The following is a 24,152-nucleotide window of genomic DNA, read 5'->3' as shown; positions in this document are numbered from 1 at the left end:
CCCTCCCACAGCACACTCCTTTCCTTCTGGGTTCAATAATTCATTACAATACCACCCAGAACTCTCAGACAATACTCATGATGAGTGGGCTTTATCAGGGAATTGTGTTAGGCTAGGTTTTCTAGAGTGACAAAACCATATATATGTATGTGTGTGTGTATACATATACATATGAAAGAACTTTATATTAAGAAATAAATTTATGTCAAGGAAGTGGCCGAGCTCAGCTCAACTCAAGTTCTTAGGTCAGATGCAAATGCGAGGTCCTCCAGAAGCAAGCAGCAACCAGCTGATGAAACAAGCAAGAAGCCGAGCGATCACAGGCCGGGAGTGCAGAGTTAGTCTCATGGGTCCAAGGCTGACCGGTGCATGGTGGGGCACTGACAGCTCCCAGCACCTCCCCAGTCCCAGGCGTGAGACACAGGACCCAGTCAAGCAGGAAGGAGAGGGACAAGAGAGAAAATTTCTCCTATGTCTCTTCAAGACCATACCCTTAAGGAGGTGTCATCAGATTGTGACCTGATTGATAACATTGGACTCCACCCCTGCCTTCACACAGGTACAAGTTGGCATAAAATCTAACCATCACAGGGAGTTAACAGGATACCAAATGTTAGGATCCTAAAACATTAAGGATACAGTCTTTGTACCATAACGGCACCTCTCCTCACCCACTAGCCAAGTTTCTGTCTGCTCCTCAGCCTCTTGGATTCATGGTTTTCTGGCCTCTTCCTTGTTCTTCTTTGATGACCCTGGTGTTCTCTGTCTTTACTTCTGAGGTGGCTCTCTTTTATACAGAAGAATGGCTTTGATCGAGGTGTCTGTTTTGCCTTTCAGCATACCATACCCACAAGGAAACAGAGTGGTGGCTTGATTCACACCTTCTAGTAAGGTGTGGTTAGGAGCCCTGGTTTGTAGTGTTTATGCTTTGAGCCACAACCCCCATGTCAGCAGTTTGAAACCACCAACCTCTCCTCAGGAAAAAGATGGGAATTTCTACTCCTATTAACAGTCTCAGAAACTCAGTGGAGCAGTTTACAATGTCCTATAGGGTCATTATGAGTTGGCACTGCCTCTATGGCAGTTAGTTTTTTTTTTTTTTTAAGTAAGGTGGGGACTCAAAATACATCCCGTCTTAATCTTATCTATTAGCATGATCAAGAACTTCTTCTGAAGTGAGATTAAAGGCTAGAATTTACTACACATTACAAAGAGATCATGGATCAAAGATCTGTGATGTCTGAGTGTTCTGCACTGTACCTCGTGAGGGACCCCAGTGGTGTCGCGGTTATGCATTGGGCTCGTAATCATAAGGATTGACACTGAGTCACTTTGTGGGGAAAGTTTTACCTTGCCCTACAAGGTTACAATGAGTTGGCGTTGACTCGATGGCAGTGAGTATGGCTACACAGGACTCAGATAAAACTCATGATTAAATGGTTTGTTAAGAAAGTTAACAAGTTGTAATGCAAGTGAGAAATGCATACGGTTAAATTGATTATCAGGACATGTTACAAAGTGCTTTTGGGTCTACTACTAAATGCCAAAAGGGTATACCACTCCCCTGTAGGCCTCAACCCAATGGCATTCAGCTCAAGCTCCATAAATCAACAAATCCAGCTCCCTGAGATGTGTCCAGAGGTACCCCACTCTAGTAAACATCACCCTGAAGGCACTGAGCTCCCTCCTGTGGGTCAGCAAGTCCAACCTCCCCAACTAAGCGCCAGACTCCACAAGCCAGCCTCCTGCACCAAGGCACTCAATTTCATTGCTCTGTGGGGTGGGAAGTCAATTACTCTGGTCCCTGGTTCTGTTACCACCCCTCCAATGTGATAACTGTCTTCTGGGTCTAGGAGGTTCACTGTACAGGGATCTTGGCTTTTGAGGATACGTTCTACTCCTGGCTCTTGCTAATAATGAAATCCCTCCTGCTGCGGCTCAGAGGAAACCTTTTATACATAGCAGGAGGCACTCCAGGGAATTTTGTTAGTAATTACTCACAGGAAAATCCTATCAGTTATCTTCCCTCACTGTCTTTCCTGATCTATGCAGCTGAAGTTGTCTGGTGAGAGTTAGAGACTTTGGCTAGACAATCACATTAAATAATTCACTGCCCCTGCAGCGCCACATTAAGAAATTTCACTTCACCACACAATTAATGCCATTTAACATTGTACATTTCATCTTTGTTCCTTTTTGTCTTTTCTACAAGAATAGTCACTCTCCATGAGTTACCTTCACTCGGTTCGCTGTATCCTCAGTGCCTGGAAGAGTGACTGACTCAAAACAGGCTCCCAAATATTTGTTAAATGAAGGAATTAAAAATACCAGTTCTGGTATTTTCACCCATAATTAAGGAGTCCTGGTGATGCAACTGTCAAGCAAATGGTTCCTAACTGAAAGGTTCTTGGCTTGAACGACTGACTCTAAGTCGTCCATATCAGAACTCCTTATAGACAAATTAGAGCCAAGAAAGCCCTTTGAAGCTGTTCTACTCTATCACAGGGGTCATTCTGAGTCTGAATTAACTCCTTAACACCCAGTAGCAGCAAGAACAGCACTTACTTGCTAAAGGATGCCTGCATCATTGAAAACAATAGAAGAGAGAGGATTGAGCTGGTGTGATAGGTGGTCAGGTCAACTTGGGTGGGTCAGAATTCTCTCATGATCTGATCGGACATATGGTCCACGCCATGACGGGCTCTGTGAAGCAGCCAACCTATTTTTGGAAGTAAAGGGTTCTTTTGGAAAAGCAGGTGTTGGCAAACTTTTGAGATGGAAGAGCCAATCTTGTCCCTCACAACTATGTAGAAATTGTTTGAAAGCCATAGTCTATGGCTGCAAACCAGTGAAACCACCATTATCTGAATAATAGCCTACAGAAATTTTAATTTTTACTCCAGAGGCACACATATGTATCGAAAGAGGTGCTTTTGGCTGGAGAGCCGCAGCTTGCCAGCCCAGGGTCTGTGTTTGGCTTCCTTAATCTGGCCACAGCCTTGGTACAATTGAGGGAGGTTTCACTGGAGCATGGCCCACTTTTCAGACAGATTGACACGATGTGTAAGCTAGTTCACTTCTGCTGGGTCTGGATTCTGCTTCTGAGTCATCAACCTCCTGTTATATCACCTGCTGATCCCAGAAGCCATCAGTCGCCTGGGGACCTTGGATTCCTGTGACCAAATTTAGATTCATTCCGTTTGGCATCCCCCAGCTTGTGGTCTTCATTTTTCCTGTTTGTCGGTCTATGCAGGTGCTGGAGTCAGGAGCAGCCCCTAGTGTGCATCGGAGACACAGGCCTGAATCAGGCTGGACTTCTCACTCCTACAATGGTGTGAGCAATAGCTCAACGTGAATCTTGTGCTACAAACATATTCACACAAGCATCTCTGGTTCTGCTTCTCTCCAGAAGCCAGCCAAACCCAATGGGAAAAATGGTGCACATAAAAGTGAGGCCAGCAGGCGGTTGGGAATCAGGGAACGAAAAGACAGATGGGACAAACTGAATCGAAACAATCCAACCGTGCACCGAGCCCCTGGATTTACAAAAATATGCACGTAACAGCCACTCGTGCTGGAGATATTTGACTAAGCATAAAATAGATATCTTAATAAAGACACTTTATAAATTCATTCTATCTTGATTTAAAAAACAAAACAAAAACCCTTGTGATTCCAAAGAGACACTTATCTCCTTAACCCCGTGCCATGGAGTTGATTCTGACCCTAGCCAGCAGAGGATGTTAGATGCTGCTGCTGTCATGTCTACGGGCGGTGACAGTTCTAAACAACTTTTACTTCTTTCCAACCATTGGGTCTGATTCAGCCGTTCTTCATTGTTTACCGTGCAGCGGGAAAAGCAGTCATTGTAAAAAATAATAGCAGAGATGTTGAATATATCTTCTTTGAGGACACAGAAGTTGCAAGGGATTTAAGGAATAAAGATGTATCTGTAGATACACATTTTCTTTTATGTTAGGCTTCTGATACATATTTCCTTTAAGGATTAATTGAGGTTTGCTTGCTGTAGTGCTAAATGAACAAAAGAATGGTTGTGTTGTGGGTTGTAATCCCTGCAAGGTCAGCAGTTCGAAACCACTGCTGCTACTCGGGAGAAAGACCAGGGTTTCAGTACTTTTAAAGAGTTACAGTCTCAGAAACTCACAGGGACAGTTCTATTCCATCCTATAGGGTCACGAGGAGTCGGCATTGACTTGATTTCTGCTGTGGAATTTGCTAAAATGCAGATTTTAGGGCCTTGCCTGAAAGAGATGACTCAAAACTTGTGGTGGTGAAGCCTAGGAATCTCAATTTTAAACAATGATTCCAGGGAATTCTGATGCAAACCATTCTGAGACCACACTTGGAGAAACATGACTACAGATCATTCTTACTTTCCTTCAACCAGTGCACGTTCTCTTTTTCGTATGTGCCTATGCACATTGGTATGTCTTATGACTGGTGATCATGTGAAATGATGTGGAGGTGCCCAATCACCTTGAGAGCTATAAGGCAGAGGAAGAAGCATAAAATGTGCCCCCACTTTCAAAAGCTGAAAAGAAAAAATGCTGTATTTGTGACATGGAAATAAAAAATATACTGCAATCTTTCCTATTGCTGCTGTACAAATTATCACAAATCCATGCCTTTAAACAACACAGATTATCATTTTAACAGTTCCGGAGATCAGAGGTCTACATGAGTCTCACAGAGCGGAAACGAGTGTCTCCGGGCCTTACTTCCAGGTTTTTCCCATTTCTACTTCTGCATCCCTTGACTCATGGCACCTTCCTCCATCTTCAGAGTCAGCTTGGTAGCATCTATAACTCTCTTAACCATCACCATACCACCTTCTCTTCTTCTATTGCCCAAAGCCCTGACTCCTTTAGGATGCTTTTGGTTATGTCTAGGGTCCACTGAGATAAGCTAGGATAACCTCCCAGTTCCAAGATCCTTAATCACATCTTCGAAAGTCTGCAAATGCCTCCTTTGCCATAATAAGGAGTAGTCAAAGATTCTGGGATGAGGATGTAGTTATCTTTGGGGGCCACAGTCAGTCTACCACATTTATAAGAGCTTTCAAAATGCTCAAGGGAAAATGGAATCAATGATAATGCTATTTGTTCATAAATATTTGGACACATCTCTATTTTTACTCCCCCAATGCACATAGAAAAATCCACTGTGGAAAGCGTGACTGTAATAAAGCCCTATCTTGCCTTGAAGTGCCAGTAAGTAACTTAAACTTGGGAGTTCTACAGTGCAGTGGTAAATACTATGCTTAGGAATAAATGTGAAGTAATTTGCAAGAAGAGACTACACAGGTTGCCACAGTGCTAATTTCCTTGCCTGAAGCAAAATGCAGTTTGAAGATGTAATCAATCTATGATAACAGCATTTTAGTACTAGAGTGGACAAGGACTTTTAAAGTATATTATCGGTTTATGGGAGCTAGCAACATGTTGTTAGTCCATGTTGAGTGCAAGGCATTACACTGGACACAATGGAAAGTGAAAAGAGAAATAAAAAAGATGGGCTTGCTCCTTAAAGAACTTAAAATCCTATTGAGAAATATAGGACACACACTTTAGAGAGCCTGTGAACCGTGTTAAGGACCTCTTCTGGTGGCACAGTAGGTTACAAATTGGGTTGCTAGTTCTAATCTGTCAGCGATTCAACAGGACAAAGATGAGACTTTCTGTTCTTGTAAAACTTTATACTCTTAGAAACCCACTAGGGTACTCCTATCAGGTCAATATGAGTCTGCTTCGACTTGATGGCAGGGAATTTGGTTGGATTTACGAACCATGTTATCAGGAGAGAGCAGTTCCTTGGGAAGACATCATGCTTAGTAAAGTAAAAGGGCAGAGGAAATGAGGAAGGCTCTTGACGAGATGCATTGATCCAGTGGCTGCAACAATGGGCTCAAATATAACAATTTTGAGGATGGTGCATGGCTCAGCAATGCTAAGTTCTGTTGTATGTAGGGTTTCTATGAATAGGGACTTACTCAACAGCCACTAACAACAATGGCCCCAACAAGGACAGCACACAACAGCATGAATCTGCAGAGTAAAGGCTGCGAGATCCAGAATTAACGCCATAAAAAGTAGCAACTCAATAATTTTCAGCCAGTGCTTTACTAGTGAATTCTTTGTTATCCTATTAATGGTGGCCCAGTGGTAGAATTCCCATTCCATGTGGGAGACCTGGTTTAGATTCCCTGTCTATTCATTTCATACCATTCGACCACATTGGAGGCTTTTGGATATTGATATGATGGTAAATACATTTCTGTGGAGCTTCCAGACTAACAAGGACTAGAAAGAAAGGCCAGCAGATCTACTTACGGAAAGCCAGTCAATGGAAACTGTGGAATCACGGTGGTGCCCACAGTGGTACCTAACAACAGTTTGTGAAGCAAAAGGAGTAGGCACAAGCAGAACCAGACTTCAGGCAACTTCATCAGTACCAATACTCTGGGTTGCCTTTTAACAGCATTAGTAATAAAACAGAATTTTTTAACTTTAAGTGTGGCTTTAAGATCCCGTGGTGACCCCACATGTTACATAGTAGAACTGTTTCACAGTTTTTGTAATGCTTATGGAAGCATGTCTTGATACTCTAGGTAGGTTCAAACCAGGAACCTGGTTAGTATTTGAACCCAAACTACTTGTACCAACGAGTACAAGAATCTTTTGAATTGTTTAAAAGGATTAAGGTATGTTTTATGAAACTATCTACCTGAAAGGTTTGTGGTTTGGGTTCCAAGTGAGACTGCTTGAGGAGGCTTGATATGTATTTCTGCTTTGTGATTTGCCATCATGTTAGTTTTGACATTGTGTTTTTGACCCTACTATGTGCTTCAGCTCTTAATCGTGAGCTATTTCTGACCCCCTCACCTCTGATTTGAAAGTCTCCTTCTTCTCAGAATTAAGGCTTTAACTAAGGTGATAGTACCTATTACTGGCTGTTTTCTCTTTAAAATCTATAGGATACATCTATAGGCATATATTTATAGGTTTACTATTACGGTAGCAGAAGGACATTGGGCCTCTACTCAAGTACTCTCTCAATGCAAGAACACTTTGTTCTATTAAATTGGCATTCCATGATGCTCACCTTCCCAACACAATCACTGAAGACAAAGCAGGTGTATAAGCAAATGTGGTGAAGAAAGCAGATGGTGCCTGGCCATCAAAAGATATAGCATCTGGGGTCTTAAATGCTTGAAGATAAGCAAGTGGCCATCTAGCTGAGAAGCAACAAAGCCCACATGGAAGAAGCACACCAGCTTGTGTGACTACGAGGTGTCGATAGGATTAGGTACCAGGCATCAAATAACAAAAAATCATATCATTGTGAATGAGGGGAATGCGGAGTGGAGACCCAAAGCCCATCTGTAGTCAACTGCACATCCCCTTACAGAAAGGTTGAGGGAGGAGACGAGCCAGTCAGGATGCAGTATAGCACCGATGAAACACACAACTCTCCTCTAGTTCTTTAATGCGTTCTCCCCGCCACTATCATGAACGCAATTCTACCTTACAAATCCAGCTAGACCAGAGGATGGACACTGGTACAGATAGGAACTGGAAACACAGGGAATCCAGGACAGATGATCCCTACAGGACCAGTGGTAAGAGTGATGATACCAGGAGAGTGAAGGGCGGGTGGGGTGGAAAGGGGGAACCGATTACAGGGATCTACACATAGCTTCCTCCCTGGGGGACGGACAACAGAAAAGTGGGTGAAAGGAGACGTCGGACAGTATAATATATGACAAAATAATAATTTATAAATTATCAAGGGTTCATGAGGGAGGCGGCAGTGGGGAGAAAGGGGGATAAATGAGGAGCTGATGCCAAGGGCTTAAGTGGAGAGCAAATGTTTTGAGAATGATGAGGGCAATGAATATGCAAATGTGCTTTACACAATTGATGTATGTATGGATTGTGATAAGAAGTGTAGGAGCCCCCAATAAAATAATTTAAAAAATCTATAGGATACATATTTTACTTTTAATAGCATGCTTTTCTATACACTGGCCTTCCTTTCTCAAGGTATCTTAAATTCTGGTGCCTATATAGCCTCTCTTTCTTGCTTTTAATCACATTGCTCTGCTTTAGACTTGGAACTGGCTCTCGGCTTCTCCAGGAAGTGCACCCAGTCTCTCCACTGGGGGTGTCCAGGCCCTTCTCAGTTACCTGCTCCCCGGCCTGCTCCTGCCAGGTGGCTCCCTGCCTCTCCATCTTCCAGGCGCCTCTTTAAGTTTATTGCCTCCTGAGCTTGGCACGGGTCCCCTGTTTCTGTCAGTTTTGTGTGTATTAATTCTCTGTACTTAGCTAAAACGAGATAAACATAAAACTATAAAATGTTTGGCTTTTACTTCTTGTTTACTATATCCTTTACCCTTTGTATCAATTTATTTCTCTGTACTTAGTACCCGAAGCACCTGTGTCTTTCTCGTGGCCTTGTTATGTTTTAGTATTTTCTGTGAAGAATTCCCAAATCAAATTATATTCACGTAGGTGCATTAATTCAGCTTTATTGGTTGAGAATTTAGTGACAGCACATTGTCGTTTTGCAGTTATTAAAGGGACTAAGCTTTCCATTAGAGCAGCAAGGAAATGTAAACTTATTATTGTTATTATAGTGATATTTTAAAGGTGTGAAGTAATTACTGTCTCCCAAAATTCCTAACATATTCTTGCAGTGTAAAATTTTCTCAGAGAATAACTCCAGTAAGCCAGAAGGTTTATTTAATTTAAATACCAAATTACAGATGACAAATCAGAGAAAATTTTATTTAACAAGTGCACTTCTGGTGTAAATTCTATTCTTTCCTCTGTTGCATGGTGTAACGACACACTGTTTCATACAATTGTACAGTAAATACCACAGTTCATTTTTGAGCACAACAAATAATGAAAGCCATTTAGTAGAAATGCTTTGGGCAGCTCTGTGACTATTAAAAACCCTGTCTCCATTTTTTTCATCTATAAAATCTGAATTAATTGCTTAAATCCTTACCTGTTTTTTGGGAATTTTATATAGATAAGTGATAAACTATATGAAGTGTTTTAAATTGAGATGATAATGTTTTGGGCACTTGCATGTGTGTACTTGAACTTTTTTGCATTATCTTACAATTATGCATGTACTTTTTCTACATCTTTACTACAGAGAAGGGTACAGCACTCTATCCCAGAATCTGAAACTGTGCATTTCTCTGTATTCCTATGGCCCACTTATCCTGCTTTGCTGAATCACCACCTCTGCGGGAAGTCAGATCTGAAAAGACTCTGTAAATGAGGTTCACTTTCTGATTCTCAATATAAGTTCTTGTAGTTTTGTGTTCCCTCTAGACTGGGACCTCCTGCAAAAATCAGACATGGCTCTCTTGCTTATCTGTGGACACTCAGCACATGAATAGCAGCCTGGCCATTTGTTAATAGACCCTCATTAACTATTAATTAATAAACAGATAAATAAAGGATGAAGTTCTTAAACAGCGTTTGCTGTCCTTACTCTAAATTGCACAACCATCAAAGCCCAGATCAATTCAAGTCTATGCAGAGTTGCCTTCTGTTACATCTCCCTCAAAGGTCAGTCTGTCCTGATGGTGCACACGTCCCGCACCAGAACTACGGCTGTTATCTGTAAGTGCACAGCAGGAATTTCACAGATTCTCCTGATGTGTCCAGATGTGGTTTGAGGATTCCTCCCCACATATCCTCTAGGCAGTCACTCTCAGTCATCAGGATAACTGAAATGTATCTATTTGTGGGGGGTTTTTTTAGAGAAAGGTTTGAAAGATGCCTTTAGCATCCCTCCCCCTTTTCAGGAATAGAAAAAGATGAGAATACTACAGACAAATGAAACAAACTTTCATTAAATATAGAGAGTCCAGGAAACTACACAGTAATTCCCACTGGGTCTGAAGAGAGACGCTACCGAAAGAACACTGATTTGGGGCATTGAAGTGCTTTAAGGGATCAGGAACATCCCTGATGGTACACTATGGGCTGCTAACTGCAAGGTCAGCAGTTCAAAAACACTATCTACTCCTTGGAAGAAAGATGGGGCTATCTCATCCTATAAAGAGTTATAGTCTCAGGAACTCACAGGGGAAGTTCTACCCTGTCCTATAGGGTCTCTATGAGTCAGCAGCAACTTAGTGGCAGTGAGCGAGGGCTTTTTTTTTTGAGGGATCAAAAAATCTGTAGTTCTTAAACTTTAGCTCTTGTTTTGATGTATTACCACAGGATTGGAGCCATAAGAACATGCCTCTTCCATTTTGTATTGGTTCCTGCAGCTATTTCTGTCTTACCTGTCTCAAGTTCATGGATAGTGCAGGAAATGAAAGAGGAATACTCAAGATAAAAAGAGAGAATGATAACAAAATAGTATATTTTCAAGAGAAGTGAAAAATATAAAGTAGCCAAACTATATTGAGGAAATAAAACTTTTTCTTTTATTCTGCATGTAAATGGGGACTACACAGGGGAAGAAAATAGGTTTATATCACTGATCATTCTCCTAGGCCTAAGGCAATTCTAGATTGTTACCCTGGGAAGAAACTGAGCTGAGCTTCAGAGAAGTTTGCTGACTCTCTTAAGCTGACACAAGCTGTTAGTGAGAAAGCCATCCCTCAATCTCGGTGTGCAAATTCCTAGTGTATTGCCCTCCACATTGGACTCAATGGCAGCCTGGCTCCCATTGGGGGTTGGGAAAGCTTTGTAGAAGGAGAGATAGAGCCTCTCCGGGAAAAGTAAGCAATTTGCCTCTTTAGCACTTAGCGCTTATCAGGGCATGTCAGAAAATGCAAATGGGCAGGTGTAATAAAATTATATTTCAATGCTTTTGAGTGATAACCGGGTTTATGAAGATTTAGTTTGTTTGTAATGATGAGGTAGAATCTAATTACTCTAAAAGAAGAAAGCAAATAAAAATGTCTATGTACTGGCAAGTAAATAATTATACAAAATGTTATTGATTAACCACAAGGTTATGCAATATTTTAAACTCTTCCCTCCACAATTCATTTCAGGCCCACTTAATACAACAGAGTAAGGTATGTACATGGATGAAAGGCTAGTTTTCAATGCAAACGGGCCTAAAGTTTGCCACACATGCTATCTCAATGACTTGTTTAAAAGAGAGTTAGACCAGTTGAATAGGTCCATCTTTTCTCTACCTCTCAGTTGCACTCTCTCTAGATCAAACCACCGTTATCTTTCATCTGTCTTGCTGTAATAGTCACAGTTTATTTTTCTTTCATTTATTTCCAGCCCTTTTAAGATATATACCTTTAGTTATGGAACCCTTGTGGTGTAGTGGTTACATATTGGCCTGAGAATCCCCAGTAGCTCTAGGGGAGAAAGACTGGGTTTTCTACTCCCTGAAACAGTCATTGTCCCAGAAATCCACCATGGTTTGCTTTGAATCAGCATTCACTCCACAGCAGTGAGTTTTGAGTTTTATATAATGTAGTTCATATAATCTCTTAATATAATTCTAGTCCTGCCACCTGTTGCTTAAAATCTTTAACTGATATTCTGTGCCTTAAATTCCTACTCTATATTTCAGTTTACAGTCCATTCTGTAACATGCATGAGTAGGTTTTCCATACTCCCCTAGCCTCCCCTTTCAGTATTTATCTCTTCATTTTTGTAAGTTTTCTCATTTTCTCTGTCTGCAGTCTTAAGCCATCCGCTGTACTTCAGTTCACTAAGGTTTAGGCCCCTAACATGATATTTCTGAAATGCAAACTAATGTTATCACTTTGTGGCGTCATAGCCTCCATTAGTGGAGGGAAGGTAATCCCTGTAAGGGAGCCCGGCTGGCGGAGTGGCTGACACAGCAGGCTGCAAACCAAGAGGCCCGCGGTGGGAGCTGACCCCGGGAGAAAGGAGATGTCAGCATTTACAGTTCACAGTCGTGGAGACCCTGGGAGTAGCTCTTCTCTGCCCTACATACTCACGATGAGTCAGAATTGGTTCAGTGGTGGCTGGTTTGTTTTTTGGATTGGTTTTAAATGGGATGAAAAAGACTATAGGAGAATCAGGTTGTGTGTGTGTGTGTGTGTGTGTGTGTGTGAGAGAGAGAGAGAGAGAGAGACCAAGGTTTGGTTTTCACATGACTGAAATGTTTGGGTGGAGGTATCAGTTGGCAGCTGCATTGAAAAATCAGAAATTGTAGGGAAAGCCTTCAGTTTTAATATCTGAAAACTAGATATGATCAGCAGGTCTTTAGTGTAGGCAGTCTGTGGCAGCAGCCTATGGCTTGCAATCTGGATCTCCCTACCATTGAGAGAAGAAAGAGGAGGATCCAGCCAGAAACTTAGAAGGAGTGCTTAAGGAGAGATAGAAGTCAAGTAACAAAAATGTTTCCAAGAGAAAACATAATCAGCTGTCCCCAGTACTGCTAATAGGGCAAGCCTAAATTGTGAAGTCATTAGTAAGGTACTTTTGATGCGTGTGGTTCTGGTAGACTACTGGGGGCCCTGGTGGTGCTTTGGGCTGACTACTAACTACAGTGTCAGGGCTTCAAACACATCAACTTTTCCATGGAAGAAAGTTGAGGCCGTCTGCACCCTTGAAGATTTACAGCCTTAGAAACCCAACATGGAGTTGGAATCAACTCAGTGACATTGGATTTAGTGTTAGTTTTCTGGGTGTGTAAGCCTGGTTTTAGTTCATGAGATACTAAAACAGGGGGTATACATTTTCTTTTCTTTTTATTTTTTTGGGGGTATACATTTTCAAAACACTCAATTTATACTTGTTTCTGTGTTATATACCCACTTTCATTCTGGTTCGGATGTTAAATTTTATGTTGTTTATTATAATATAGGAAACTCTTTTGAGCATCATTGATATAAAAGGAAATGGAAATAAGTGACAATAAGTGGAGGTTAAGGGTTTTTCAGTTTTTAATTTTAACATAGGAGACAAAACAGTATGTGCCTACTGATGAGAATGATCCAGGAGGCAGGCATCAGTTGGTGAGGCAGGAAAGGGGGAGGCATTTGGCAGTGATGTCTATGTTTAAGTAAAAGGGGATGGAGTAAGAAGGACTTGGCCTTGGAAAAGAGATGAATCAGTTGATCTGTTGGAATGAGAGGAAAAGCTTAAGATGCCCTTTTAATGTTCATATTGTCTTGCTGTTAATTTGTGTGTCTTTTAAGGCACCGTGAAGAGCATTTTAGTTATCTAGTGTTGCTACAACACAGATTAACCAAATGGATGGCTTTAACAAGAACGTTTATTTTCTCACGGTTTCAGGGGCCAGAAGTCAGAACTCAAAATGCCAGATCTAGGGGACAGCTTTCTTTCTCTGTTGGCTCTAAGACAAAGTCCTTGTCTGCCCCCAGCATCTGTGGGCTTGGTATTCCTTGGAGACTTCCATCTGTATTGACCCCCCTCTTTCCCGGAATCTCGGCTCTGCGGGCAGGGATCCCCGGTGAAAAAGACACTCTCTGCTTCTGGCTCTTTCCCTCTGGTGGTGAGGGTCATCTCTCTTTCTCGCTCCTAAGATAAGAGGTGATGCAGGCCACCTCCCAGGGGAACTTTCCAGATACTGGATGAGGGCCTTCCCTTGACTAGGGCTGCTGCATCCCACTGAATCCTGCCTCGTTAACATAACAAACATAACATAATCCATAACATAAACCATGACCTATTCCAGCTTCAGCAAAGCATAGAAGATCACAAAGTGGGGGAATAATGAGGTCACAATACAGGAAAGCATGGCCCAGCCAAGTTCACACATCTTTTGAGGGAGTGCAATTTAATCCATGACATTACTTATCAACATCTTTTCAACTTCATGGTATGCACTGCCATCTAGTTAATTCTGACTCACAGGGACTTTATAGGACAGAATAGAAATGCCCCTTTTGGTTTCCAAGGCTGTAAATCTTTACAGTAACCCAAAACTCATCTTTTTCCATTGGAGCGGCTGGTGACTTCAAACTTGAGACCTCGAGGGCTGCGCGTTCTGTGGTCTTGTTTTATCTGTAGGGTCCTGTACAGCGCCTGGTACACAGCAGGCATACAATACATGTTGGAATGAATAAATGAAGACACTGCTTGTATGTCTTATCTCCTCACTCGGGATTGGATCATTTCCATCAAATCTTGACAACCAGATTGATATGCTTCTCTTGTCTGGTCCTGCAGATAGCTTGACAGACTGATAGAACTGATTGATAGAAAAAGCTGCATTTTAACCAAAATCAGTGATGGTGCCTAAGAGTAAAATCAGTGACCATTGCTCTATCATTTTGTAGTGGTCCTAGTTATAGTTTTAACATGAATTTATTAGTTACTTTATTTTAAACCTTCTGAAAACTATATATTTTTCTCATTATACATTTGCCATTTATATCACAGGAAAATGTTACTTGTACAATGTGTTAGCCAGCTAGAGTGGATTCCAAGGACACTCATATATGTGTTAGAGAGAGCTTAGTATCAAGAAGTAATTATGCATCAATGGAATATCCCAGTATAGTCCTGATCTAGTCCTTATGTCCAATACTAGTCCATAAATTCCTCAGACTCACACAGCTGCAAGCAATGATGCAAAATGTAGGAAGGTCACAGCCTGCTGGGTGAAAATTCTTGTGGATCAAATGGTGGTAGAAGCATCACAGGGCTCTGGAAGGTCTGTGAGTGGCTTGCCAGCAGGAGGGTGAAGGCAGAGAGGAGAGAGGGAGAGAGAGAGAGAGAGAGAGAATTCCCAGGATCTTTCTTATGAGAAGACCATGCCCACCAGGAGGTATCATCAGGCCGTGACCTGATTGACAGGTTAGACTCCACCCCTACACTTTCATATCTTCAAGTTGATATGAAAATAATGTAACTACTAAATACAAATATTAAATTACTGAATATATGTTAAGCATTTTAATAATGATGATTATATTGTCTCTGATCTCTGTACCTTAATGCTTTGTACCTCATTTAAGTAGAGATCATGTTTTCTTCATCATTAAATAAAAAATACTTAGCCTGGCCCATGGTACAACATTCCCACAAAAGAACAAACAACCCACTGCCATTGAGTCATTACACACACACACACACACACACACACACCACACCACCCTTGCTCCTGTAGTCTTTTCATCCCTATTAAAAAATCATAAAACTAAACCAACTGCCATCGAGTAATTCTGATTCATAGTGACCCTACAGGACTGAGAGGCAGGCAGTGTCCCTTAGAATTTCTGATGCTGTAAATCTTTGTGGAAGCAGACGGCCTCATGCTTCCCCGGAGTGTGAGTTTGAAGTGGTGACCTTTCAGTTAGCTGGTGAGTTTGAACCACTGACCTTTCTGTTAGCAGCCCATCATGTAACGCATTATTATGGCACCAAGCAAGTGCTAAATAAATACCTGTTGCCTGAGTGACTTGTTTTCTGTGGTGGCTGCTGTTGTGTAGGCTAGGTCTCCTTTCCTATTTAATGTACCCATTGCTCAGCTCTAGCGATTTTTCTCCTGACTGCTCACACCTGAGATCTCCAAAGCACAAGCAATTGAGTACTGGTGCTCCTTGCCCAGCTCTCTCAAGAACAGGAAGTGCCTGAGGTTTTATGCCCTCCCTTGGCAGTGAGCAGCCAATGACTGACTAGTACCGGATTATGGGAGCCAGCCAATCACGCAGGGCACACTTTCCAGATAATTCAGGCCCTTGTGGATCAGTGTGCGCTCCAGATGTCATCTGAAACTGCAGTCTCCATTGGATTCTTACCTTTCCGGATGCTGCTTTGCCTATTCCTTCGTAGGTATTTCCTGGGAAGGCCTCTTTCCTAATCATCCACACACACTACTTGTCTTGTAGCCTAGCTCTTGGGAATTCCATTAAGATATTGAATGTTTATAGAACAGTTGATACCAGGCACACCAGGGACTCATGGTGACTGTATTTCTCCGAGTGTCAACAGTGTCGTGTGCTGCTCTTTGAGACGGGCGTTCCCGAGAGTGTCGGTTAATACTGCTGCCAACTAAGTCTGGTGACTGGACCCAATTTTATATTTAATTTAGTTGCTGCATGAGAAGTAGCTTCTTAATTTTAGTCATTAATTGTTATTGAATTCATTGCAGATTTCTTGACTGACTTGTGGAATTGATGGATGGAACGGGTTATATTTCTGTCAGCCATTTTTGTTGGAAATGTGTTATTCAGTAAATATGGCATTGAATTATAGGTCTTTCAAGCTAAAGTCAAAATGTGTTTTCCTTGATTTTCTAGGGTTTTAGATTTCTACTCTTCTCTGGGCTGTACAGATAGTTTGCGATTGGCTGTTAGTGTAAGGCTGGTGGCTCACACCTACCCAGAAATTCTGTTGAAGGAAGTCCTGAGGAACGACTTCCATAAAAATTACAGTGACACACTTCTATGGAGCGGGTCTGCTCTGGGACATATTGAGCCACTGCTTCAGAATTGACTTAATAGCTACTGCTTTGGTTTGCTATTCTCTCTGCTTTTAATAGAGATGGTAAAGAGCTACCTGTACAATCATATGTTATATTGCGATGGGGTAGGCTAGGGTGTCTAGAGAAACAAAACCAATGACAGGTGGTTTATGGACTTGAAATCAGAAAACAACCTTTATATCAAGAAACAATTTCACATGAAGAATGCATCCCAGCTCAGGCCAACTCGATTCCGTGGGCTGACTGTTGGGTAGAGACCTCTTCAGACTCAAGTAGCTGCATGCTGATGAAACAGAACAAGCACCCTAAGCGGGACACAGGGTTGTCACAGGCAAGCGGGCGCAGAGTCCTGTGGATCCGAGGTTGGTGGGAAAATGGCAGGGTGTTGACACTTGCGGGGTCTGCAGCCCACATGGGGCTTACACTAGAGGCAGACACAATCCTGGCAAGCAGGGAAGGCCACAGGCCTGAGCGAGAAGGTCTGACTGTTCTCTTATAAAAAGGCCAGGCCCCCAAGGAGGCGCCACTAGGCTACTGCCTGCTTGACAGGTTGGACTCCACCCCGGCCTCCACAAAAGTACCATCAAGTTACCATTACACATGGACTACCGTTGTCCTTTGTTGTCTATGAACAGAAATATCCATTTCCATATACTAATAAAATATTTATTTTATAGTGATTTGGGAAAAAACCCAGTAAGACAATAAATTCTTTTATCTGTAAAATGGGATTGGGAATAGTGTGTTTCAGAATTGAAAAACACTTTAGAAACTATCTGGCGGCAAACACCTTTATTTTATAAATGAGAACATTTGAGACTCAAGCAGGTTAAGTAATTTGCTCACTAGTATCCAGCTTTTTTAGTGGCAGAGTTGGACTAAAATCCAACTCCTAGGGCACTCTGCTCTCCACTACTCCACAGAATACCTATTTCTTATTCGCACAATTGATATGAGGATTAGGGACCACGTCTGTGAAAAATAGATTTAGCCTTTGGAAAGAAAGATGCTGGATAGCTTTATGAAAGCTTTATGAAAACTAATCTCATTTTAACCTTTTCTGTACAATTGTTAGTTTTGTTCAGTTTTATGTTACTTGCCGAAGGATCTTTCTTGGCTAAGGACTAGATAATATACAATGCTTGATTTAAAATCAATATTACGGGTCCAGATTGTGCTGGAATATGAATGATGTTCAGCTGGGTTTGAGGCAGGAACAGTGGCAGACGGCCTCCAGAATGAGGACTGTTGATGTCCAGCAAATAATTTTCTATCCCTGGTTTGCAGATTGGGAATACGACAGTTTTTTTCCAAAGAAAAGAAGGGAGCATAAATTATATTTCTGCTCTGCTCAGTAATACTTTCAAAGTTTGTTACACTATGTTTTTAACAAACCATGAATTTTCTCTCCTGCTGAGCCACCGTATCCTGCCTATTTTCAGCATCGTTAGGGACCCCTTATATTAATCCACCGTACCTTCAAATCTCTAGCAGGCACACATAAGTGATAACTTTGAATATTTATTTTGATGCAAGGTATAGAAATGTTCTCTTTGTCATCTTGTAATAGGAGGAAATTGTAACTTGCTCACCGTGGTTACTTCAATTGTTTTAGTTTGATTCTTTCAGCTACAAAGTGCCTTGATATAATGAACAAAGGATATTGTTTAATTGTTGTAGTACTTGAAGTAACTTGTGTAGATTCATAGTTGCACGATAGATAAAACTTGAGCACCAAAAGGCTAAAGTACTGCGTATGCATCTTTTTTAGGTGCGATTATATGCAAGACCCGATGCCATCAGAAGAGGGTCCGGGGACTATGCTCTCCATATAACCAAGAGATTAATCGAATTTTATGAAGACTACTTTAAAGTGCCCTATTCTTTGCCAAAACTCGGTAAGAATTTTCTTGTTTATTTTTTCAGAAGGGCTCCTTGAAGGTGGGATTTATTGGTTAAGATACTTAGGAAGCATTAACAGTCTAAAGGTTATATTTTTAGAGGCTATGATTGTGAAATAGAATTTCACAAGAGGAAAAGTAAAGTTTGGTGCTTCTGGATTCTTGCTACAAAATATGTGTACAATTTAAGAACTTATGTAGGTTTAGCATTAAAAATATAGCCACAATAATTCTACTTTGTTAAAAACATGCATACGAGGTTCTTGCCAGTATCACACTTCATCTTCTTAACTACTGGGTACACTACGCACCGCTATACCATTTTGTTTTATATTAAGGAAATTGAGACCATGAAGTTTCTGTTCATCCAGACAGCCATTAAATGAAGGATCTGAGATGTCAAACTCATTCTTTATGTTTCCCCAAAGTCTTCACTGTGTTACCATGGGAAGGTGCCCAGTGATTCGTTTTTGTTTCCCAAATCTCACATGTCGGGCCACAGTGTGTAAGCTGCCCCTTAGGTTATTTTCATTCAGTCACATTTTGGATATCGAGTTATAGTAAGTTATATAAAAAGAAGAGAGAAAGGAATTGCACTGGTAATGGGATTGTGTTCTTGAATGTTCTTATGTTTCTTCCATGCACAAAGGTAGTATGCTCAATAATTGTTGGTTGAATGAATAAATTAATTACTTTCATTACTTCAATTTCAGTGAGGCTGCTTTTGCAACAGTATCATTCTATGACTTTCCAGAAAGTTAGAATGCATACCCATTATGAATACTGACATTATTTTTCCTTCTGAGAAAATCTGTTTTGAAATATTACATCACAACACTCCTTGTTTCCCACCTCCCCACCGCTATTCTTTTTTTCCTTCCCAAGAGCATTTTTGATCAGTATCCACATAAAAGGTATTGCTCATTGGCAACAATAAAGTGCTTTCGTGATCAAAGTGTTAGCGTTTGAACCACAGGTTCTTTTCCCCAGAGAACTAGGCCTATTTCATTAAAGTACTTGCCTGCTGTGTAGCTTTACTGGCCATACAATGAGCTGTTTAGAAAATAGAATAGTTGATGTTGTTATCAATAGGTGTAGCATGTAGCATGTGGATGGAGAAGAATGAGATTGTACATATTTGAATTCATTTTAAAAGACATAACTTTGAATCCATAGGCAAAATGATTTTTTGTTTGTTTGCTTTCTGTTTTGTTTTGCTTCTTTGTTTTACCCTCTCTATCAAGTTCTCAATTAGCCTCTGTTACACTGAAATCTCCCTGGTAGGGACCCAAGGCAGAGAGGTATACCTGACCTTATTTGCATGGGAGGCGACGCCATTCTCTGTACTAGGTAAAACAAACTGGAGCTTCCCAGCGTGACCCTAATGTAAAATTCACGAGTGCTTGTTGCAAGTTCAGCAGAGAAATAAAATGTGGATCATTCCTTGTCTCTTTCAGACCAGTAATTAGCAGAGGAACTCAATTTACAACTTCGGGGGGTTCCTTGTAACTGTCAGCTTGCAGCAGGAAGCATTTCTGCTCCTCTGTTTCACTCACACTTGAACCATGCAAGCTTTCCTCTGTAGAAATGAAGTCTGCTCAACATTATGATTATTTGTTAAGATACCTTATGGTGTATATCATGGGATGATTTGACTTTACCCCAGCACATTCAGTTTTATGTATCTTGGGAAGATATCACAGGTCATGTGCTTTGTAAAATTTATCTCTTATGTTCTATGCATTCTATAGATATTTTGATATGTCTGTTAATGACATTATAAGTACATTTTCTATATAAGATCCTATATAAAAATTGGTAAAAGCAGGAGTAGTTTGACAAAGCCTTAGCTTTTGTTATACATTATGAATTATGTTTTCAAAAAATGAATATTTTGGAACCAACTCAGTCTTTAGTAATGACCCAGGCAGACTCATTTTGGATATTAGCCGTGGCTGTCTTAACCTTTGAGATCAGTTTACAATAGAGTCTATTTCACCCTTTCCCTCTTCCCCCACCTGCCTTCCCTTTCTGCCCTCTCTTCTCCTTTCCCTCCTCCTCTCATCTCTTCTGTAGGTGTTAGTTGTGTCCCTACCATGTTGTAGACACTTAACTATCTGATAGGGATATAGTAGTGAATTAAAAAATGCAAAACTTCCTTCTATCCTAATATTTACAACCTTTTAAGTTGAGGCAAGTTAAATCAATAAGTAAAATGTATAACCTATCAGCTGGAGATTAAAAAACAAAACAAAAACAACTCATTGCCCAAAGATTGATGCAGACTCATTGCGACCTTGTAGGATAGGGTAGAATGACCCTGTGGGTTTCCAAGATTGGAACTCTTTACAGGAATGGAAATCTCATCTTTTTCCCATGGAGTGGCTGGTGATTTTGAACTGCTGACCTTGGGGTTAGCAAAGGCAAAAAGGATGAATAGAGAGTATGTGTGTGGCACTGTAAATGAAGCTCATATTTTTGTCTTCTTTCTTTTTGAAAATTGTTTTTGTTGTGAATTGGGTGAAGGTTTACAGAGCAGATCATCAGTTTTTTTTTCAACAATTAAACACATTTTGTTTCATGTCAACCGTTGCAATCCTCTCCATGTACCATCACGTACGGACTTCCTTTCTGTTACACATTCCCATTCATGCTTCTTTTCTAATGCTCTGAATTTTGTCCTTGGATACATGCTGCCCTTTGGATCTTAAATGGTTGATTATACTCAGGTGTGCCTTCCACACTAGTGCTATTATTCCTCTTCCAGGCCTGTCTAATGTTTGACTGAAAAGTGAACTACAAGTGTGAGGTCAGTTACAGACCTGAGGAGTGACTAAGGATCATACATAGTCTTCAGGGTACCACCAGTCTCTCTCCAACCTGTAAGCCTGGTCTCTTTCATGGTTCTGGAATCTGTACTCTATTCCCCTTCTGCTCTATCCAAGACCTTCTATGTAATCCTTTTCATAGTAGGTGATAGTGGTAGCCAGGTGCCATCTAGTGCTTTGTGTTTCATGGGTGTGAAGGCTGATGTGTGCATGGCCCATGCTTCTATTGGACACATTGTGTCCTTGAGAGTTTCTAGTTTGATCAGTCTTCTTTCTTCCTGGTGGGGGAGCAGAGGAGACCAAGAATTGTACCTCAGATGGCCACATGAGTTTTCAGACCTCAATCTCCAGTCACCAAAGTAGACCATAGAACTTTGTCTTCATGAACTGTGTCACCCTAAACATTGCTAATACATGTTTGGTTATGTCTAATAAGGGGTTGACATTTTTAAATGGGCATTCACAGAAGACACCATTGGGAAAGTGGTTTTTGAGCAAAGGACTTAGGGGAGTAGAAAAATTAGCCCAATATATGGAAGAAATTATGGACTCAAAGAGATGAACAGACAATTTCAAAGGGCAGCTTGAGAAGACAAAGTAAATTATTGTGATTAATTGTGCAAAGACCTAGAGTTAGAATACCCAAAAGACAAAACACACTCAGCATACCTTTAACTGAAAGAACTCATTAAAAAATTCAAGCCTTTAGTTTCAACATTGAAAGATTCTATCTGCAAAATATTAAATGATGGAGAAAGCAAGTAAAGAAGATGGAAGGAATACACAGAGTCACTGTACCACGCTAGTCAACATTTATCCATTGCAAGAGGTAGCATATGACTAAGAGCTAATGACACTGAAGGAATAAATCCAAGCTGTACTGAAAGTATTAGCCAAAAACAAGGTTTCAGGAATCGCTAGAATATCAATTGAAATGTTTCAACAAAATGATGAACCACTGGGAACACTCACTCATCTAGAAATTTGGAAGACGGCTGCTTTGTCAACTGACTGGAAGAGATCCATATTTATACCCATTCCAAAGAAATGTGACTCAACAGGATAAGCAAATTATCATTGATATCACATACAAGCAATGTTTTGCTGAAGTAGTAAGCAAGTGGTCCATTGATTGGGAGCTGCTAGAGGTTCAGGCCAGATTCAATAGAGGACATTGAACAAGAGATATTGCTTCAATCAGATGGTTCTTGGCTAAAAGCAGAAAAGACCAGCTGTTGTGTAGCGTGTTTCATCCACAATGTGAAGGGATTCTACTGTATGAATCACAACAAACTATGGATAACCTTGAGATGAACAGGGATTACACAACATCTCTTGTGCTCATGTGAAACCTGTACATGGATCAAGAGGAAGTTGTGTTCACAGAACAAGGGAATACTACCTGGTTTAAGATTCAGTGAAAGCGTGTGTCAGAATTGTATCCTCTTGCCATACTTATTCAATTTGTATGCACAGCAAGTCATGAGAGCAACTGGGTTATGTGAAGAAGAACGCAGCATCAGGATTGGAAGGGAGGCTTATTAACAACCTTCAATATGCAAATGAAACAACTTTGCTAGCTGAAAGACAGGAGGACTTAACGCTCTAGTTGTTAAAAATAATCAAGGATTTCAGCCTTTAGTGTGGATTACAACTCAATGTAAAGAAAACCAGGATTCTCATAACTGCACCAATAGGCAACATCAGGACAAACGGAGAAAAGATTGCAGTTGTCAAGGATTTCATCTTGCTTGGATTCATCAACACTCAAGAAACAGCACTCAAGAACTGAAACAACACGCTGAATTATGTAAATCTATGGCATAAAATTTCTTAAAAGTAATGAAAAGTTAGAAGGTTCCTTTGAAGACTGAGGTACGGCAGACAGAAACCGTGGTATTTCAATCACCTTTTATGCATGTGGAAGTTGGATATTGGATAAGGAAGACTGTAGAACATTCTCTACATTTGAACTGTGGTGCTGGCAAAGAAGAATGAAAGTCCCACAGACTGCTCTCTCTTGGGCGAAGGACGGCCAGAATGCTCCTTAGAGGAAAGATGGTAAGACCTGTCTCACATACTTTGAACTTATTGTCAGCAGAGACCAGTCCCTGGAGAAGGCCATCATGCTGGGGAAAGTGAAGTAGCAGCGAAAAAAGGAAGGCCTCACTGAGATGGCTTGGCAGTGACCGCAACAGTGAGCTCCGACTGAAGGACCATAGTGTGGATGGTATGCAGGAGACCAGTGTTTTGTTCTGGAGTACGTAGGGCCACTGTGCAGAACTGACTTGCCGACAGCATTCAAGCAGGGATCCAAAAACAACCAGGATTTTTCCCCAAGGTATGCATTTAATTTTTTTTTTACAAAACAACCTTTTAACCTTCAAAGTATTATCCATTAGATTTAATACATTTGTCACATCTGTGATTCCATTCTTGGAAACATTTTCAAACTCATCTGTTTGGATGGCTGACAGCACCTACCTCATTATTTTCTTCACTTCTACTTTGTCAAATCTCTGTCCTTTCATGTCCCTCTGCATTTTTGGAAACAAAAAATGTCACACACAGTGAGGTCAGGTGAGTAGAACATGAGAGGCATACTGGGTTTTTTTGGGTGGGTGGGGGTTGCCAATAACTGGCGCACTGAGATTGCTGTGTGAACCAGGTGCATTGTCTAGCGCCCAAACCAGTCCCCTGTCTGCCCCAAATCAGGCTTTTTTTGTTGCACACTGTTACATAATCTTTTCAGAACCTCTATGTAGACCGTTTGATTCATAATCTGACCTGGAATGCATTGCACATCGACATTTTTGTCCATTGGGGAATTTGACTGATGACCAGAACGTGGTTTGTCACCAATTGACATTTCACCTTCTTTGAAATGAGAAAACCACTTGGACACTTGAGTTGTTCCCATAACGCTGTCCTTCTAAGCTGTGCTCAACATCACAAGCTGTGTTTTGCAGCATTTTTT

General features: G+C 41.0%; 1 protein-coding gene across 1 annotated transcript in view; it reads left to right on the top strand.

The window, feature by feature from the left end:
* Positions 1–24,152, top strand: part of TRHDE (thyrotropin releasing hormone degrading enzyme) — a 528,098-nt gene that overhangs the window by 141,699 nt on the left and 362,247 nt on the right. Inside the window, exon 3 of the mRNA XM_004700783.2 lies at positions 18,218–18,344. Within this exon, the coding sequence (XP_004700840.1) occupies positions 18,218–18,344 (127 nt within the window). The remainder of the gene's footprint in view (positions 1–18,217; positions 18,345–24,152) is intronic.

This window comes from Echinops telfairi, unplaced genomic scaffold, assembly GCF_000313985.2.
Source record: "Echinops telfairi isolate 266 unplaced genomic scaffold, ASM31398v2 ScPeMD7_2;HRSCAF=8, whole genome shotgun sequence".
NCBI classification, from domain to species: Eukaryota; Metazoa; Chordata; class Mammalia; order Afrosoricida; family Tenrecidae; genus Echinops; species Echinops telfairi.
The sequence above is the reverse complement of the archived record's forward strand: the minus strand, read 5'-3'. Positions and strand labels throughout refer to the sequence as shown.